Source organism: Ornithorhynchus anatinus, chromosome 2 (genome assembly GCF_004115215.2).
Source record: "Ornithorhynchus anatinus isolate Pmale09 chromosome 2, mOrnAna1.pri.v4, whole genome shotgun sequence".
NCBI lineage: Eukaryota > Metazoa > Chordata > Mammalia > Monotremata > Ornithorhynchidae > Ornithorhynchus > Ornithorhynchus anatinus.
In genome coordinates this window covers 39,506,392-39,527,237 of record NC_041729.1, presented here as the reverse complement: position 1 = coordinate 39,527,237, position 20,846 = coordinate 39,506,392, and the positions used below count along the sequence as shown (strand labels likewise).

The following is a 20,846-nucleotide window of genomic DNA, read 5'->3' as shown; positions in this document are numbered from 1 at the left end:
TCTGGTGACTTTGGGTGTTGTTTTTTAAAGTAACTAGTCAAAAGCAAAGGGCAATTTTGAGTTTTTACCCTTCACTACAGTTTGGGAAAGGTGGGAAAACATGGTCGTCAAGCTGGAAAGGATCAACAGAAGGGCGTGATTAGAGAAAATGATTTTTTTTTTTAAAGGGCTAAGAGTTGGGAAAAAAGATGGAAAATGGAAGGACAGGAAGCAGAACTTCTCTGATACTTCAGTTCCCTGAATCAGCAGAGTAACCAAATTACAAGTCAATTTTCTGTGAAATCAAATGTTCTGTTTTGCTGTGGCTATTGCAACCTCCAAATCTGTGTAGTCGCGCCCTTTGAAAATTAGGTTGACAATGAGAAAAGATTTTACTCTGATGGTACCTACGCAAACAAGAATTGAATGAAAAACACGTCAAATAAATTGTCCAAGGAGACCATTACTATTTTGATTATCTCGCAACAAGTGGGCAACCTGTGTGATCACATACAAAAACTACTGGTCAAGACTGATTTTCTCCAGGAGTCCAGGATGCTTAGTCCAGGAGAGCTCAATTATCCAGTATTTTCAAGTGCCTGAAAATTTAGCTCACACAAAGGGACAAAGGTCTTGCACTGGAAACTGCTGCTTCATTCTAGTTCACAACACCTTTGCCCTACAGTCCCAAAGAGCCAGATTTTTCAGGCTATGAGATGGTAGATGAGTTCACACAGTTCACACAGTTAACCTAGGGTATGCTAACCCAGTACAGCTGCTCTGGAAATCCGGTACGGCTTTCCCCCACCGAAAGTCCCCATGGTTAACTAAAGCCTGGTCATCTAAAAGCTGAGAGAAATGGAGTTAGGCACTCTATAATTTCTGTTGTACTGGGTGGATAGTCTTCAGAGAGCACTCCACACCAGTACGTCTTCCTACAAATAATAATAATAATAATAATTGTGGTATTTGTTAAACACTTACTATGTGTTAAGCACTGTACTAAGTGCTGGGGTGGATATAAACAAATTGGGTTGCAGTCCCTGTGGGGCTCACAGTCTCAATCCCCATTTTACAGATAAGGTAACTGAGGTCCAGAGACGTGAAGTGACTTACCCAAGGTCACACGGCAGACAGGTATGCTGTCCCACCTCTCCACTTTTTTTTCCAGTGAAAATCCTGTTCCTTGCCCTTTTCACAGATTGCTGGCTTCATTGTGAGCCCCATGAGGGGCGGGGACCGCACCTGATTCCCACCTGTGTATTCCCTCCCAGCACTTAATACAATGGTCTGCACGCAGAAAGTGCTTAATAAATGCTATTAACTACTACTAAGGGCAAGTAGTAATCAGGAGAAAAGTATGAAGCCTGTACGTTAATGGCACACAGCACTTTGTGATGAGACCAACGGTAACAAATGTCAGAGGGGGCCCACAGATCCTTTGGTTATTTAAAACTGCATACAGGTTTCACTTCATTCATTCATTTAATAGTATTTATTGAGCGCTTACTATGTGCAGAGCACTGTACTAAGTGCTTGGAATGTAAATTTGGCCACAGATAGAGACAATCCCTGCCCAGTAACGGGCTCACAGTCTAAACGGGGGAGACAGCAAAGCAAAACAGAACAAAACAAGACAAGACAACATCATCAAGAGAAATAGAATCATGGACATATACACCTCACTAACAAAATAAATAGGGTAATAAATAATATACACAAATAATCATGGAGGATGGGTAAAGTATCCCCAATTGGCACAACCACATTTGATGAGGCCAAAGGTATATGGGATATGAGGACTTAGGTAAGACCAAGCGTCAGTTACACTGAACGAAATCCAAGACGAACTGTGGAAACTAAACAGAAACAGTTGTTTCAAGTGGGCTGCTCTGATTTGTTACCTCCAACACTCAATGACACAATTATTACCAAGGGAACTTAACTGTAGCCATTTACAACTTCACAACTTACCTATGTACTAGTGTCTTTAGGACTTGAACAAGACACAATAAACTTATGGTAATGGTGAAATTTGAGCAGCTACAACTCAGTTCCCAGGGAGATACTGATGAATTACTGATACTGCTTCAGAGCAGGATCTCAGACTCATATGACTTGAAACAAATAGGTTATCCAAAGTCAAGAGAACTCTAGTGACTCAATACTGTAGACTGTGGTAGCCAAATCAAATGTACAAAGTGAGTGCAAATCTCAATACTGCAGTTGGGAAACTGTGGTGGAAGCGATTTACAAGGCAGTTAAGTGTGGCTACTCACAAGTGAGATTGGTGAGGGGAAACCCACCCAAGGATCCAAACCCAGAAATCTCTTTGTTGATCAGAAAATTTGGCTCGGAATTTATACGGTACGTCGATAATTGATGAACAGAATTATTTAGCATCCAAAACCAATTATACCATGTTCACATCTTCAACCGGTAAATCCTTCTATCATTTCCATGCTCATGAGGCTATTCAACTAGTCAGGCTTTGGTCACTTATGCACAGGGCAATCCAAAGAGCAAATTGATAACTGAAATTTGCTTACTGGCACTGAAAATACTTGAACTCACTAGTTAAGGTTGACTAATATTTTGGTATAGTATTTTTTGCTTCAGTTCAGCTCAGTAGGCCTTTATAGTAATCTGAGCTAATATAGCCTGGATAATTTCGTGCGATTATCTCCTCATGCAGGCTTTCTGGTGGCTTGGGAATCCTCCTGATGTACAACTGCTGCTGCCCAGGGTGCTGGTGGATCAGGATTCCCTGAACCAGTCTCCAACTGATTAGCGTCCCCTGTCCAGAGGGGATTATGGCAGAGGAAGAGGCTGAAATATGATCAAGCAGGCATGTTGATAAATGGGAAATCCAGGGAAAGCTTGGAGGTAGGGTGGTGGAATGCATTGCCAAAACTGCTTGTCTTGCTGCATGGCAACCAATACCAACTAATTTTGTTCTTTTTCTTTCCCCCCCACCAGTGCAGATTTTCTACAGAAAAATCTCATTAAGAAAGTATCTTTCAACCTTGGCCAGATGCACCCATGACTTCCATCCTTTGATATGGAAGGTTTGCAATGTTCACAATCAGTAAGACAAGAGAGACATTACCTTCTTCAATTCAATGATCTCATCATACATATCTTCTTTCTCTTTGTACATGGGGGTTCCAGGTATATGGCCTAGAGAAAGACACACAAAGGACAAGAAAACCCCTTCATTGCAAGAAGAATTGTGGGGGAAGGGTGAGGGAAATAATTGGATTTTTTAAAATCCACAATCATGTGCTAATAAAATAATGCAATACAGAAGAGAAAAGAATTAAATCACTGGTAAAAATATTTTCGATATAGCTTTAAGTGCTACAACACGCTTTTCAGAGAAATTGATATTCTTCTCACAGTAGTTACAGGAATTTAATTTTATGCATGCATCAAGAGAAATGATAGAAGTGTGTTAGAGATAAAAATTAATAAAAACGAAGGTGAAAACACGGGCAGTACAATTACAGTTGAGGGAGAAGAGGAGGAAAGTGCAATAAGAGATGTGAAGATTGGGTTTAAAAATTTTAAATATAGTAAAATCTTTTCAAACAAAGGCTGGACCTTGCTTTCTATATGATGCCACATAGCTAACAGCTACTAACATTTAAACCTAAAATAGAACTACCAACATCACTAAGAGGTTCCCAAATGGGGGGACATTGGAAATGAAAATTATTTTTCTAAGGAGATTATGAGAAGACAGTGACAGATGCATTTAATTGAATTAGCCAGATTACTTGTGTATAGATACGCAGATAAAAGGCAGTTAAAAGATAAGAGGAATAGGAGAAGTTAAACAATATTAACAAAGGAAGTTTCTCCGATTTTTTATCCACATAGGAGAGGATTGGTGTTGGGGGTAGGGTGGACTTGGGGGAAAGGAGACAAAAACTGTCCAGAGAAACTGGTGTCACGGGTGGGGACTGGGGATCGGGGCTGGAGGTGGGGCCATCCAATGGCAAGCAACAGCTCTCCCCTCCTCCTGCCTGACAGTCAGGAGTGCAGCTGGTCTTTCTAATCTCTAGAATATTGGAAAGGTTCCAGGAGTTTGGAATCCATCAATCAGTAGTAGTCATTGAGCATCTACTGTGTGCAGAGCACTGTACCAAACACTTGGTAGAGTACAGCAGACGTGATCAAGGATCTTAAAATCTGGGGGGTGTAAACAGACCCTAAAAAAATCACTGACGGGGGAAGTAACGGAGTAAATAATAATGTTGGTATTTGTTAAGCGCTTACTATGTGCAGAGCACTGTTCTAAGCGCCGGGTAGATACAGTGAACAGGTTGTCCCACGTGAGGCTCACAGTTAATCCCCATTTTACAGATGAGGTAACTGAGGCACAGAGAAGATAAGTGACTTGCCCACAGTCACCCAGCTGACAAGTGGCAGAGCCGGATTCGAACTCATGACCTCTGACTCCAAGGCCGTGCTTGGGAAATCAAATATGCAGTGAAGTGTAAGCTTTGTTGTGGAAGGAAATGCATCTATTATACTGTTATACTGTATTCTCCCAAGCTCTTAATACAGTGCTCTGTACACAATAAGTGCTCAATAAAGATGACTGACTGACTGCTTTGGGGGGGCTGTGAACCCTTCGATGGGTTAAGTGGTGTGGCTGTGCTGATGTGGAGTCAGAATTAGACAGGAAAGGCCTCCTAAAGGAGATGAAATTTCAAAAAAGGTTTTGAAGATGCGGGAGCTGAGGTCTCCTGGATATAAAGGGAAAGGGAGTTCCAATATAATATTTACTGACTACCCCCTTGAGGCCCAGTGCACCGTAGTACGTGCTTAGGGAAGTACACATTCCTTGCCCTCGAGGAGTTTTCACTCTAACCAAGGAAGCTGGACATAAAAGTATTTACGACCAGAGAAGTCAAAATAAATAAACTGAAATATACAGGGATGGTATTGAGACTCCTTTAGGAAGCGCTATACAAGGGTGCATCCAACAGCCTTCTCCTCTCACTGCCGCTTTGCTCCCTTGTAGTCTCAGCAAGTGCATTTATCAGCATTTACTTTCTTGCAAAGGAATGTTCAAGCAACTTGGAGAGTACAATACACTAGGCAGACACAACCCCCGCCCTCAAGGAGCTTAGAGACATGGTTTTCAGGGCCGGCGGGGTGGGACACTGATAGACCTCAGCGCCTGAACCCGGCTCAGGCGGTGCAGACAAAATCCTGGAGGACCAAGGAGAAGAACCAGCACAGCTCCCAAAGGAAGGTACAGCAGCAAACCTCTACTGGGGAGTTGGTTCGACTGAGTGTCAGATCTGCTCCAGGTGAGATGCAAAGATTGTTCGCCTGGCATGATGAGAAACCTGTGTACACTGTCCCGTTATAGTTACTTATTTCAGTGTTCCTAATTTTGTTTCATCTCTATTAGGCTCGTATTGATTCTTACTGTTCTATGTACGTCATCCCCTACTGAAGACCGAAAGCCCTTTGTGGGCAGGGACTTAACTATAAATCTCACATTTGATCAATCAGTTGTATTTATTGAGCACTTTGCTGTGTGCAGAGCACTGTACTAAAAAGCTTGGGAGAGTACAGTATAACAGAGTTGGTACGGATAGTAAGAACTCAATAAATGCCAAGATAATACTTACAGTACTAACAGTAAGACTAAAGCTAACTTGCGAAATGGCGTGACTCAGTAGAAAGAGTACGGGCCTGGGAATCAGAAGGATCTGGGTTCTAATCCTGGCTCCACCACGGGTCTGCTTGGGCAGGTCACTTCACTTCTCTGTGCCTCAGTTATCTCATCTGTAAAATGGGGATTAAGACTGTGAGCCCCATGTGGGACATGGCTGTGGCCAACTCTGATTGGCTTGTATCTATGTCAGCAGTAGTACAGTGCCTGACACCATGGTAAGCGCTTAACGTAATACCATTAAAAAAAACACACCAGAGTGGTAAGGCTCCTCAACAGCCCACTTCTATTTCCTTTACAACACTTTGCTGGTCAAATGTGAGAGGACTCATCTTTCCAAACACCACTTTTGAAATCAAGGGGCTTTTTGTTATTGTTTTGACTCTAAAGAGGTTTTGTAACGTCCAGAATGCTCACCATTGCTAGAGGAACGGCTACGCTTTGGCTTCTTCATCCCTAGAGCTTCCTTCAAATATTCGGGCGTGCTGCTGGAAGGGCTGGTCCGTGTGTATCCCAAGTCAAGGTCTGATTTTAAAGGCCTGAGGTTAAACTAGCTGAGAGAGAGATAACATAAACAGACCTAGCTACTTAAAATTCTGAAGACCAATCACCCACCTGCCTGCACACAGTTTAGGTCTTCCAGCCAGAAGGCTTGGGGACAAATCGGACAGTTCGTCCTTTTTACGATCATCAGAATCTCCAGGACCACATCTGCCATCTTCGGAAAACGGCCGGCCCAACGAGAAGGGAACAGTGGAAGGAAGGAAAAAAGTGATACCTTGTTTCGAAGTTCCAGGCCACAGTTGCCGGAGGATTTAGCCATCATGTTTCCCAGAGGCGTGCTCCCTGCTGATTTCAAAGACCTCCAGGCCGCAACCTTTTTAGGTTTAGAGAGGTATGGGGATTCTAGAAAGCAAACAGATGGTTATAAGTGTTATCGATTACCTTGGCCACTCGGCAACTCTGCTTCTACAAGAGTGTGTATTAAACTGGTTTCGAGTACCACAGCTACACTCTGAGTGAAAGCACACTGATCATATATCTAACTGATCATATATATATGTCTTATGGTATGTAAGGACTTATCTATATACGAAGCACAGTTAGATGGTAAATGATCAGTGTACCTACCCCCTACTGAAGGTGTAATGATATCTACGTATTCTCCCACATCCACTGTCATTCAGTGCCCACATAAAGACATGTTCGTACGTGGCGACATGCTCATACAATGGTGCTCAGACATGGCATATGTATGAAAAATAAAATGTACTACTCATGGAAACCAATAAACGAGAAAAGACCCAAATGACACTTGTCTGCTGTGGGTGACCTTGGGCAAGTCAGTTAACTTTTCTCTGCCTCAGTTTCCTTATTTATAAAATGGGGAGTAAATACCTGTTTTTCCTCCCCCACGACACTGTGGGACAGGGACTGGGTCTGATCTGATTCTCCTCTATCTACCCTGGTTCTAAGCACATAATGACATGCTTGCATACTGCAAATTACTATTGTTATTATTAGTATATCCTCTAACATGTCCTAAGGGGGATTTATTTAAAAAAATTCAAAAAAGACTTTGTGATAATAGCATTCTGGATTAGTGATAATTAATATATAGAAAACAGAGGGCAACTCTTGCCTTGCTTAACTTTGATTTGGACAGGTGCTATCAGAAATGGAATGACTTGGATTCTTCTGATGGAATAAAATGTGTTTTCCTTTAGGTAGTTATCTAGCAACTAATAAAGAGAGAAGAACAGATATCTCAGTGCCTTTAGGAGTTCCCTCGGATTTCTTATCTCTTTCAGAAGGGAAAGAGCAACTGACACAAATGCTTGTTCTAGACAAAAATGGATGTTCCCCAATCCAAACAACAGTCTCAAGGAGTGGAGGAAAGCATAAGAGTTATCTTCCTGTTTGACAACTATGCCCACAGGATCTTTAGAAAACGCAGATTTTCTTCTGGTCTTGGGTAGACACAACTCATGATAACCTACCTTCAGATGGAAAACTTTTTTTCCATAAGTGAAAAAAAACAAAAAGCAATAAAATGCTTTTACAGTCAGAATCATGAATGGCTTAAACAATCTGAGGAGTGCAGACAAAGGGATAAGAAGTAATATGGGTTAGTGATATAAACAATGGGATGAGGCAGTGGTCAGATAAGATACAACACTGTAGCAACTTGATGGGGGATGCAGAAACCACTGCCAAGAGACCACGGAAACTAACAAAACCCAGCAGGATTTACTGATCGACTGAACCTAGTCGGCAGAGATGAAGAGAAACACTCCCTCCTTATCTCCTAGGCATTCATGGGAAGTTGGTGAAATTGGCTCTCTCCCTTTTTCCCTCATCCACTGGAGATGTGGGTTGCCAGGGAGGGAGCTGGCACGAAGAAGGAGAGAGGAGAAACCTAAAGCTAGGTGACCCTGGCGACTCGTGCGGATATCGGACATCGAGATGGATATAACTTCACATTGCGATAAGCCAGCCATGCAGGGTAACCGAACGAAGTCATTTGTGCCCCTTTAAGAAGGACATTTGACTTCTCCCAACCAAGGCATTCTCTGCCCCCTCCAAACTGCTGCAGAGGCGTTGAATTAACCTTCCAGGCCCCTCTGAACATGGAGACCATGCCCAAGCTTCAGAACTTGTTAGCGTGAGCTGAGGTGGAGAGAGGTTAAGTGTCCAAAATAAAAATACTGGACATAAAAGGGCATCCAGTGCTGAATCCACACCAAACAGGGATAAGACATTTTTTAAATGGTGTTTAAGTGCTTACTATGTACCTGCACTGTACTAAGCACTGGGATATTCATTCATTCATTCAATAGTATTATTGAGCGCTTACTACGTGCTGAGCACTGTACTAAGCGCTTGGAATGGACAATTCGGGCAACACCCAGCTTCAAGCTAATCAAGTTTGGACGTACTCCACATGTTCCATATGGGGATTACGGTATTGATTCTCATTTTACAGATGAGGCAACTGAGGCACAGGAAAGTTAAAGTGACTCGCCTGAGGTCACACAGCAGACAAGTGCTATGTGATTAGAATCCAGGTCCAGGATTAGAATCCAGGTCCTTCATAAAATCATACCACTGGCCACTCTACCCAAAGGCCTAAGTGAAAAATTTCTCAAGAATGCAAAAACACCTAATTAAACAACAGTAGTCTGGGGTTCAGCTCTCCTTCAACCCATATAATAAATCTGCCACTAAATCCTATCATTTACACCTTCACAACACTGCCGAAATCTGCCCTTTCCACTCCATCCAGGGTGCTATCAAGTTGGTCCGAGCACTTATCCTATCCCACCACCACGTTTACTGCATTGCTGACCTCTCAGCTTCCTGTCTCTCCCTACTCCAGTGCTTACTTCACTCTGATGCCCAGATCGTTTTTCTATAAAACCATTCAGTCCATGTCTCCCCACTCCTCGAGAACCTCCTGTGGCTGCCCGTGCATCTCCACATCAAACAGAAACTCCTTACCATCACCCTTAAAGCACTCAATTTGCCCCCTCCTACTTTTCCCCCCTTATTTCCTACTATAACCCAGCCTGCACACTCACCAACATCGCCTCTGATCTGGAACTCCCTCCCTCTTTACATCCGAAAGACTCCCCGTAATCAAAAGCCTTATTAAAAGCACATCTCCAAGAGTTCTTCCCCCCCCAGCCCTCTTTTCCTCTTCTCCCTCTCCCTTCTCTGTCACTCTCACACTTGGATTTGCACCGTTTATTCAACCCTCTCTCAGCCCTAGAGCACTTAAGGACATATCTGTAGTTTATTTCTATTAATGTCTAACCCCCCCCATCTTCACTGTAAGCTTGTGGGAAATGTGTCTACCAACTCTGTTGTGTTGTACTCTCCCAAGCGCTTAGTACAGTCTTCACCACACATTAAGCGTGCAATAAATAAGATCGACTGATTGACTGATTGGGATTCAAGCCGGAACCTGAGTCATAGATCTACCATTGCTTTCTATTTACACTTCAACATTCCTCCCTGAGTTTCCTCATACTCTACTCCATCCTAATCCTTGCCACCCTCTCGGCTGCCTTCAACACTGTGGACGGCCCCTCCTGCTGGAAACATTATCTAGCCTAGTCTACTCCGACGCTGTCCTCTCCGGGTTCTCCTCCCGTCACTCTGACCACTCCTTCTCAATCTCTTTTGCAGGCTCCTTCTCTGCCTCCCACCCTCTGACAGTGAGGGTTCCTCAGGCTCAGATTTGGAACCATGTACACCTCTCCCTTGGATAATTAGTTCACTCCCATGGCTGCAATTACTAACTTTACATAGATGATTCCTAAATTTGCCTCTCCAGTCCTGACCTCTCTCCGTCTCTGCAGACTCACATTTCCTCCTGCCTCATTACTCTCTTCTGCCAACACCTCAAACTAAACATGTCCAAAACAGAACTCCTATCTCCCAGCCGACCATGTCCTCCCCGTCTTTCCCGTCACTGTAGACAGTACCACTATCCTCCCTCTCTCACAAACCCCTAACTTTGGCATTATCCTTGACTCATCAATCTCACACCATCCACATATTCAATCCGCCCCAGATCCTGTCAGGTCTACCTTCACTACATCACTAAAATTCACCCTTTCCTCTCCACCCAAACTGCTTATCACGCTGATCCGAGCGCTTCTTAGATCCCGCCGTGACTACTGCATCTGCCTCCTCGTTGACCTCCCTGTCTTCTGTCTCTCCCCACTCCAGTCCACACTTCATTTTGCTACCCAGTTCATCTTTCTAAAAAAAAAGGTTCAGCACACATCTTCCAACCCCTCAAAAACCTCCTGTGATTGTCCGTCCGCCTCCACATCAAAAAGAGTAGCTCTTTACCGTCGGCTTTAAAGCGCTCAATCAGTTCACGTCCTTCTAGTTTACCTCAATATCCTACTACAGCCCAGCCCACACACTTTGCTCCTCAAGTACCAGCTTGATCAATGTACCTCGATTTTATCTATCTTGCTACTGCCGACCACTTTCCCACATCCTCCCCCTGGCCTGGAACTCCTTCCCCCACGATATACGCCAGCCCATCACTCTCCCCACCTCCAAAGCCTTATTAAGGTTACATCCCCTTTATGAGATGTTTTAAGGTCTCTTTTCGCAACTCCCTCTCCTCTCTGCATCATTTATGCATTTGGATCTGTACCATTCAAGAACTTGATATTCACCCGACCCTCAGTTCCACAGACCTTATATGTATATCCATAACTTTTTTTATGGTTTTTGTTAAGCATTTATTGCGTGCCAACTACTATACTAGGCACTGGGGTAGATAAAAGATAATCAGGTCCCACATAGGGCTCACAGTCTAAGGAGGAAGGAGAACAGCACTGAATCCCCACTGTGCAGATGAGGGAACCGAGGCATAAAGAAGTTAAACGACTTGCCCAAAATGTCACAGCAGACAAGGGATAGGGCTGGGATTAGAACCCAGGTCCTCTGTCTCCCAGGCTCCAGCTCCTTCCTCTAGCCCATGTTGCTTCTCTAATGTCAGTCTCCCCGTCTAGACTGTAAGCTCACTGTAGACAGAGAACATGTTTATCAACTCGGTTGTAATGAACTCTCCCAAGCAATTAGTACGGTGCTCTGCACACCGTAAGCACTCGATAAATTCCACTGATGGATTGATATTTAGAAAGAAGAGATTAATTCAGTACTACTTCTTAGTACACCTGAAGAGGGGCAAATAAAAGGCTCTCTTTGGAATAAATTCCATACAGAGGTTATGAATTGTTATAAAGGAACACTAGGGAATACTTACTCGGTGATCGTGGTGGAGGTTTGTGTCGAGTTTTCTTCTTCAATTTCTGAAAGGCAGAAGAGAAGAACTGAATTATTTTTTTTTTGTCGTACTACAAAAATGCTCCCACTTCTGAAACACAATGTACGAAATGTAAAATGTAGTTCAGAGTCAGTCCTAGGGGATGACTCAGACGGGGGTCTGACAGCAACAATACAGGGAATGAACTCATCTGAGAGGAGAAGGAAAGTGTAGCACCACGATCCACACATCCTAAAATAACATCTGATGTATCTGATTAGACTTAGGGTTCAGCATCGTTACAATGTCAATATGCCCGGTTACCAACACGTGGCGGTAAGAGGGATAACAAATCAGGTCAGATCAAACCAACCAAGATTTCTTCTGCAACAAAAAATTGCTCATCCACAGTCCGAGTAGCTTCTGTGAGGGGAAGCAGCATGGTCTAGTGGGAGTCAGAGGACCTGGGCTCCAGGCCCGGCTCTGCCGCTAATCTGTTGTGTTACCTTGGGCAAGTCACTTCGTTTCTCTGTGCCTCAGTTTCCTCAGCTGTAAAATGGGGAGTCAGTACCTGCTCTCCCTTGTATTTAGACTGTGAGTCCCATGTGGGACTGGGACTGTGTCCACCTCATTATCTTGTATCTACCCCAACATTTGTACAGTGCCTGGTCTTTATTAAATGCTCGTCAAATATCATTATTATTATTCTAGTCATGGTTTTAAGAAGCCAGCTCCACTATTAAACTAGTCAAGCACTACGTTCCACTTCATTTCTCTGTGCCTCAGTTTCCTCAGCTGTAAAATGGGGAGTCAGTACCTGCTCTCTCTCATATTTAGACCGTGAGTCCCATGTGGGCCTGGGACTGGGTCTACTTCATTATCTTGTATCTACCCCAACACTTAGCACAGTGCCTGGCCCATATTAAGTGCTCGACAAATATCATTATTATTATTATTATTCTAGTCACGGTTTTAGGAAGCCAGCTCCACTGTTAAACTAGTCAAGCCTTCAGTTCTACTGATGAACAGAAGCCCAGTGTAGCAAGTAACATTACAAGCAAGGTTGTCTTCAACTCAGAAGACAAAACAGGTAAATCAATCAACGGTATTTATTGAGTGCTTATTGGGTGCACATCACTGCACTAAGCGCTTGGGAGAGTACAACACAACAGAGTTGGTAGACATGTTTTCTGCCCACAAGGAGCTTACAGTCTAGAGGGAAAGACAGATGTTAAGATAAATCACAGCTATGTACATAAATGCTGTGGGGTGAACATCAAGTGATTAAAGGGGACAGATCCAAGAGCAGAACGCAGATTAGCGGGAGGAGTGAAAATGAGGATTTAGTCAGGGAAGGCTTCTTGGAGGAGATGTGATTTTAAAGAGGCTGGGGTCCCTCAGCAGCCTTCTATTAGTAACCTTCTTCTTTGGAAATATTTCAACAGGATAAAGTCTCACTGATCCTCTGATGTACTGTACTCTCCCAAACGCTCACAACGGGGCTCTCTCTCCCAAGCGCTCAGTACTGTAAACACTCTGATTGAGTGTAGTCTTTTAAATTAATTCACAATACTACAGCCGGCAACAACCCAAACCAAACACTTACGTACGTACGCTCACTTCAATTATTTGCACATTTAATTATTTACTCAGCTATTTCAACCTATGTCCCCCTGCTTCCACTACTGGTAAATAATTTTGGCCTCTCTCCCATATTAGGTTGTGAGCTCCATTCGGGTAGGGAGTGTGTGCCAGGGCTTTCTGTTTCACTCTCCCAATCATTAGTACAGTACTTAACACTCACTTAGAACCTCAATAAAATGCCATTAATTGATTTAGAAATCAGAATGGTACTATAGGGCTCCTTCTAGAGTGGAGTTTGTAGATTCCCATTTTCTGAAAGGGTCAATGACCTTTATAATTCTGTCGAACTCTGCTACAGAGATCAGTTTAGCTTCTTGAAATGAGAATTTCAATTGTGTCACCAGCAAAATCATTTGAGCAATCTTGGGGTGCAAATTCATTTTTATGTTGGCACAGAAATGAAGAACTGGCCAGTGTTGCTTGTATTATCCTTTCAAGGGAGCGGGTCTACCAATTCTTCTGTATTGTACTCTTCTTAGCACTTAGTACAGGGCTCTGCCCACAATAAGTACTCAATAAATACTAGTGACTGATTGATAAAGAGTGATAAAATGGTAGATTCAGTCCTCCTAGCCCCCTGCATTAAGGAAAATTCCAGGTAGAACAAGGCCATCTTGAATGATGCTTTGCCCCTAGCCATAACCATTTCTTCTGACACTAAACAGCTTACTACCCAGGCAGATGTGAGCTGTCGAAAGAACATTCCCTTAACTGTGTTCTATTTCTTTTAATGGTATTTAAGAGTTTACTATGTGCCAGGCACTTTACTAAGCGCTGGGGTAGATACAAGCTAATCAGGTTGGACACAGTCCATGACCCAGGAGGGCTGACAGTTTTAATCCCCGTTTTACAAATGAGGTAACTGAGGCACAGAGAATTTTTAAGTGGCTTGCCCAAGGTCACAGAGCAGACATTTGGAAGCAAGTAGTGAAAACACCCACTATTTCAAGACACCAGTGGCTCCTTAATGCACTCACCATCTCCAAATCAGATTCATAAGTAGTTGCTGAAAGACTGTTATCACCCTAGAAAATGAGAAATACACTGTTACTTTGCATCCTTGATTTGGTTTTTAACACAAACTCACAAATTATAAAAAGCACTCCATAGCCAAACAGTAAATTCAATTAAAGTAGAAATATGATGTTTAACAGATCTAGGCAACATCCCCAGATGGCAAAGAATCAGTTAGGAGGAGTAGAAGCAAAATAAATAAAATAAAAAAAATTTTTAAAACTATCTGAGGGATTAGTTTCCAGAGACATAAGGAAAACCACATACTAATAAAACGGAGCAGTAGCTTTTGTCAAAGACCCTGAAATTACCTTGTATTTTGGATCCAAAACTTTAATAAAAACATGTTTAATTTTCAAAGGTTTTAGAGTGCTAGGGAGAGTACAATACAGCAACAGACACATTCTGCGCCCACAACGAGCTTACGGTCTAGAGGGTGTCTAGAGTTTACGGTCTAGAGTCTACAGTCTAGTCTGCCATACGGCTGGCGGGTATCAGAGCCAGGCCAGTGCACGAACGTGGGAGTCAGAAAGACCTGGGTTCTAATCCTGACTCCGCTACTTGTCTGCTGGGTGACCTTGGCCAAATCACTTCACTTCTCTGGGCCTCGGTCACCTCATCTGTAAAACAGGAACTGAGGTTGAGAGCCCCACGTGGGACGTGGACTGTGTCCAACCTGATTAACCTGAGAGGCGGATAGACGGCTCCTCTTCATGGAACTTCGGGGCAGAGGGGAAGCAGTGTGGTCCGGCGGGTAAAGAAAGCCCTGGGAGTCAGATGGATCTGGGCTCGAATCCCGGCTCCGCCACTCGTCTGCTGTGTGACCCAGGGCCGGTTACTTCAATTATCTGGGCCTTAATTACCTCGTCTCTAAAATGGGGATTAAGATGATGAGCCTCATGGGGGACATGGACTGTGTCCAACCAGATTAGCTTGTATCGTCCTCCACGATATCACAGTGTCTGGCACACAGTACGCGCTAAACAAATACCATTTGAATAAACTGCATGAAAAAATCTCCCGTGCCAGCCCTTGTTCCTGGTGAAGAATACCGTGGCAGTGATGGGGAAGGAGAAGGAGCAAACATGCCATTCTGCTCCCCTTTCCTCTCTTTCCCCTACTCTTCTTCCTTCTCGCACATCATTCCTCTTCTCTTCCCCCCATCTTTTTCTCACTGTTCCTCATCTTCCTCCCTTTGCCCACTATCCCCTCAAGCCCCTGCCCTCCGATCACCTCTAGCCTCACTATTCAGAATTAGTGCCCCTAAATGCACAGTTCATTTCCTCCTGAAGCAGTTGGGTTTATGGTTCTTTCCAGCTCCCTTCTCCACTCTAGTTCATTGGGAGATGTGAGAATTTGAAAAATTGACTGAATAAAGAATGTTACGGGGAGTCATGAAAGACAGTAAAAAGAACATGTCATTTACTGACATTGCTCTAGATGAAAGAGGTGCATAGGTCATGTACACTTTTTAATTTCCTGGTGGAAGAATTCCTTGCAGCACACCTATCTTTTTATCACTCAGATCCTTTACAGAACACACACGCTCCAGCTTTTCAGTTAACTGTTCCGTTCCCCGCCGTGCGATAATATCCAGCACCATCCCTACGGGGAAGCGATGAAGCACTTCAGAGGAGAAAGAAGGACAAGACGATGAGAAGCCACGGGGCTCGCTACATCTCTCTTGTTTTAAGGTACCAAGTCCTGGAAACTTTTCCCACGCCGTGCTTGCCCTAAAAACAACAGTAATAAGAATAATAATTTTGGCATCTGTTAAATGCTTGCTCTGTGCCAAGATCTGGGCAAGAACCAACAGAAGCAGATTGGATACAGTCCCCGCCTCTCTCGGGACTCACTTTCTAAGGGGTAGGGAGGATACTGTTCTTGTCTGTCTCCCCCGATTAGACTGTAAACCTGTCGAAGGGCAGGGACGGTCTCTATCTGTTACCGATTTGTACGTTCCAAGCGCTTAGTACAGTGCTCTGCACATAGTAAGCGCTCAATAAATACTACTGAATGAATAGGCTTTTACTCTCCATTTTCAAGAAGAACCGAAGCACAGAGCAGTTAAGTGACGTGCCGAAGGTCACACAGCAGGCAAGCAGAATTGAGATTAGAACCCAGGTCCCCTGGTCCCCAGGCCAGTGCTCTTCGCACAAGGCCGAGCTGCTTTTCCTCTTTGCCGCTGTTTATCCCCATCTGAAGATCAACCACAATGTCCAAGCCCCAGCCACCACCGATCTGAAACACAATTTCGGGACAACTGCATCAGTAAGTTCTCCAACTTCAAGATTTACGCACCATCCTGGGATGCACAGGATCACAGGGGCCTTACCGGGCTGCATCTCTGCAAATACAGGCAGAGCCAACCCCTGACCTTGCGGCTCAGGAACCACCCGTGCTGAAATGGTGGCTGAAGATTGGTCCCACACAGCTCCTGGGGGCATTTACAGGATGAGAGCTGGAGATCGGTGAGAAGCCATACGACCGGCAGGTATCAGAGCCAGGTTAGTGCTGGGAGTCAGAAAGACCTGGGTTCTAATCCTGACTCCGTCACTTGTCTGCTGGGTGACCTGGGCCAAATCACTTCACTTCTCTGGGCCTCGGTTACCTCATCTGTAAAATAGGAATTGAGACCGAGAGCCCCATGTGGGACGTGGACTGCGTCCAACCTGATTAACCTGTATCTACCCCAGCACTTGGGACAGTGTCAAGCATACAGTGTGCAGAGCACTGTACTAAGCGCTTAGGATGAACAATCCAGCAACAGATGGAAACAATCCCTGCCCAACAATGGGCTCCCAGTCTCAAAGGGGGAGAAAGACAGCAAAACAAAACCCAGTCAGGCATCAATACCATAATAACAGTACTAATGTTGGTATTTGTTAAGCGCTTACTATGTGCCAAGCACTGTTCTAAGCACTGGGATAATAATAACAATAATAATAATAATGATGGCATTTGTTAAGTGCTTACTATGTGCAAAGCACTGTTGGTGTTTGTTAAGCGCTTACTATGTGCAGAGCACTGTTCTAAGCGCTGGGGTAGACACAGGGGAATCTGGTTGTCCCACGTGGGGCTCACAGTCTTAATCTCCATTTTACAGATGAGGCAACTGAGGCACAGAGAAGTGAAGTGACTTGCCCACAGTCACACAGCTGACAAGTGGCAGAGCCGGGATTCAAACCCATGACCTCTGACTCCAAAGCCCAGGTTCTTTCCACTGAGCCACACTGCTTCTCCAACTGTTCTAAGCGCTGGGGAGGATACAAGGTGATCGGGTTGTCCCACAAGGGGCTTACAGTCTTAATGCCCATTTTACAGATGGGGTAACTGAGGCACCGAGAAATGAAGTGACTCGCCCAAAGTCACACAGCGGACAGGTGGCATAGCCGGGATTAGAACCCATGACCCCTGACACCTACGCCCGGGCTCTTTCCACTGAGCCACGCTGCTTCTCTATAACCATCAAAATAAATAGATTCACAGATCTGCACAGAGGCTCAGTGGCAGGAACACGGGTTTAGAAGTCAGAGGTCGTGGGTTTTAATCCCGGCTCCGCCACCTGTTAGCCGGGTGACTTTGGGCAAGTCACTTCACTTCTCGATGCCTCAGTTCCCTCATCTGTAAAATGGGGATGAAGACTGTGAGTCTCACGTGGGACAACCTGATTACCCAGTATCTACCCCCGGCGCTTAGAACAGTGCTCAGCACACAGTAAGCACTTAAATACCAGCATCATTATTACACATCATTAATGGAGTGAGAAATAACATATACAAATAGACACAAGTGCTGTGGGGAGGGTAAGGGGGTAGAGCAGAGGGAGGGAGTGGGGGGATGAGGAGGGGAGGAGGAGGGGCGGGGGGGAAGGAAGGGCTAAGTCTGGGAAGGCCTCTCGGAGGAGGTGAGCTCTCAGGAGGGCTTGGAAGAGGGGAAGAGAGTGAGTTTGGCAGAGGGGAGGAGGGAGGGCAATCCAGGACATTCATTCATTCACTCAATAGTATTTATTGCGTGCTTACTATGTGCTGAGCACTGGACCGAGAGCTTGGAATGGACAACTGGGCAACAGAGAGAGACAGTCCCTGCCCAAGTATGAGCTCACAGTCTAAACGGGGGAGACAGACAGCAGAGCAACACAGAACATAAAAACAAGACCACCTCATCAAGATAAATAGATGCAAGGGGATGGACCTCTCATTAATAAGTAGGATAATAAATAATATATGCACAGTGCGGAGGGGAAGGGGGAGAAGAGGGGAAGGGGGGAGAAGAGGGAAAGGGGGGAGAAGAGGGAAAGGGGGGGAGAAGAGGGAAAGGGGGGAGAAGAGGGAAAGGGGGGAAAAGGGGGCTTTGCTGATGGGAGGGGAAGGGGAGCAGAGGGGAAGGGGGGGAGAAGAGGGAAAGGGGGAAAGGGGGATTTGCTGATGGGAGGGGAAGCAGAGGGAAAGGGGGGAAAAGGGGGCTTTGTTGATGGGAGGGGAAGGGGGAGCAGAGGGAAAGGGGGGAAAGGGGGGGGAAGGGGGGAAAAGGGGGCTTTGCTGATGGGAGGGGAAGGGGGAGCAGAGGGGAAGGGGGGAGAAGAGGGAAAGGGGGAAAAGGGGGATTTGCTGATGGGAGGGGAAGCAGAGGGAAAGGGGGAAAAAGGGGGCTTTGTTGATGGTAGGGGAAGGGGGAGCAGAGGGAAAGGGGGGGAAAGGGGGGGGAAAGGGGGGAAAAGGGGGCTTTGCTGATGGGAGGGGAAGGGGGAGCAGAGGGGAAGGGGGAGAAGAGGGAAAGGGGAAAAGGGGGATTTGCTGATGGGAGGGGAAGCAGAGGGAAAGGGGGGAAAAGGGGGCTTTGTTGATGGGAGGGGAAGGGGGAGCAGAGGGGAAGGGGGGAGAAGAGGGAAAGGGGGAAAAGGGGGATTTGTTGATGGGAGGGGAAGGGGGAGCAGAGGGAAAGGGGGGGAAAGGGGGGGGAAAGGGGGGAAAAGGGGGCTTTGCTGATGGGAGGGGAAGGGGGAGCAGAGGGGAAGGGGGGAGAAGAGGGAAAGGGGAAAAAGGGGGATTTGCTGATGGGAGGGGAAGCAGAGGGAAAGGGGGAAAAAGGGGGCTTTGTTGATGGGAGGGGAAGCAGAGGGAAAGGGGGGGAAAGGGGGGGGAAAGGGGGAAAAGGGGGATTTGCTGATGGGAGGGGAAGGGGAGCAGAGGGAAAGGGGGGAGAAGAGGGTTTGGCTGCGGAGAGGTGAAGAGGGAGGGTAGAGGGAAAAAGGGGGGAGCTCAGTCTGGGAAGGCCTCTTGGAGGAGGTGAGCTCTCCAGGAGGGCTTGGAAGAGGGGCAGAGAGTGAGTTTGGCGGAGGGGAGGAGGGAGGGCGTTCCAGGACCGCGGGAGGACGCGGGCCAGGGGTCCACGGCGGGATGGGCGAGTCCGAGGGACGGCGAGGAGGTGGGCGGCGGAGGAGCGGAGCGTGCGGGGTGGGCGGTAGAAAGAGAGAAGGGAGGAGAAGGGGGAGGGGGAGGGCCCCGAGGCTGAGGCTGCGCCCGGCGGCGGGGGGGTCGCTTACCGCCTCCGAGGCCGCCCGGCCCGGACCCTCGGACATGGCGGCGGCGGCGGCGGCCCCCGGGGGGGGGGGGGGGGGCGGGGGAGGGGGGGCGGGGCTGCCCTCGCGCCAACGGCCCTCGCGCTCGCCGCCGCTTCCGGCCTCCCGTCGCCATGGCGACCGAAGGGGCGCGCGCCGCCCCTCCCCCCCCCCCCCCCCCGCCGGCAGGAGCCGTTGGGCGCGCGCCGGGGGCGGCGCGAGGGCCTGACGGGGGGGAGGCGCAAGGCCTGGGTTCTAATCCCGCCTCCGCCACCTAATAAATGAGAACAACGATGGTCTTTGTTCAGCCCTTCCTCTGTGCGGAGCACTGTGCTAAGCGCTGGGGGGAGATCCAGGGTCATCCAGTTGGCCCCCGTGAGGCTCCCAGGCTTCATCCCCCTTTGACAGATGAGGGGACTGAGGCCCAGAGAATAATCATAATGATAAATAATGTTGGTATTTGTTAAGCGCTTACTATGTGCCGAGCACTGTTCTAAGTGCCGGGGGAGATCCAGGGTCATCAGGTTGTCCCACCTAAGCCTCCCAGGCTTCATCCCCATTTGACAGATGAGGGAACTGAGGCGTAGAGAATAACAATAATAATAACAATAAATAATGTTGGTATTTATTAAGCGCTTACTATGTGCCGAGCACTGTTCTAAGCGCCGGGGGAGACAGAGGTTCATGAGGTGGTCCCACGTGAGGCTCCCAGTCTTCATCCCCATTTGACAGATGAGGGAACTGAGGCACAGAGAAGAATAATAATAAAAATAATAATAATGTGGGTATTTGTTAAGCGCTTACTCTGTGCAGAGCACTGTTGTAAGCGCTGGGGGAGATCCAGGGTCATCAGGTCGTCCCACGTGAGGCCCACAGTTAATCCCCATTTTACAGAGGAGGTCACTGAGGCCCAGAGAAACGAAGTGACTTGCCCCCAGTCACACACCTGACCAGGGGCAGAGCCGGAAATCGAACCCATGACCTCTGACTCCCAAGCCCGGGCTCTTTCCCCTGAGCCACGCTGCTTCCCCAGAGAAGTGATGGTCCCACCTGTGGCTCGCAGTCTTCATCCCCATTTTCCCCACGAGGTCACCGAGGCCCAGAGAAGTGAAGTGACTTGCCCACAGTCACACGGCTGACAGGTGGCCGGGCCGGGATTC

The 20,846-nt window shown here is 46.5% G+C and overlaps 1 protein-coding gene across 8 annotated transcripts in view; it reads right to left on the bottom strand.

The window, feature by feature from the left end:
- IQCE (IQ motif containing E) overlaps positions 1-19,733 on the bottom strand; it is a 58,834-nt gene extending 39,101 nt beyond the window's left edge. For 3 of the 8 annotated variants that reach the window (XR_003756060.2, XM_029056189.1, XM_029056244.1), the window contains exons 1-6: positions 19,672-19,733; positions 14,090-14,137; positions 11,469-11,514; positions 6,453-6,580; positions 6,092-6,228; positions 3,089-3,159 (exon numbers count right to left, since the gene is read on the bottom strand). Coding sequence is in view for 7 of the 8 variants with exons in the window: in XM_029056189.1 (XP_028912022.1) it covers positions 3,089-3,159; positions 6,092-6,128 (108 nt within the window). In the remaining variant the exon portion in view is untranslated. Of the gene's footprint in view, positions 1-3,088; positions 3,160-6,091; positions 6,229-6,452; positions 6,581-11,468; positions 11,515-14,089; positions 14,138-14,802; positions 14,886-15,632; positions 15,851-16,427; positions 16,683-19,671 lie in introns of those variants that run through there. The other 5 variants (XM_029056230.1, XM_029056196.2, XM_029056204.2 and 2 more) reach the window with 5 other exon arrangements.
- Between the last annotated feature and the right edge of the window lie 1,113 nt (positions 19,734-20,846).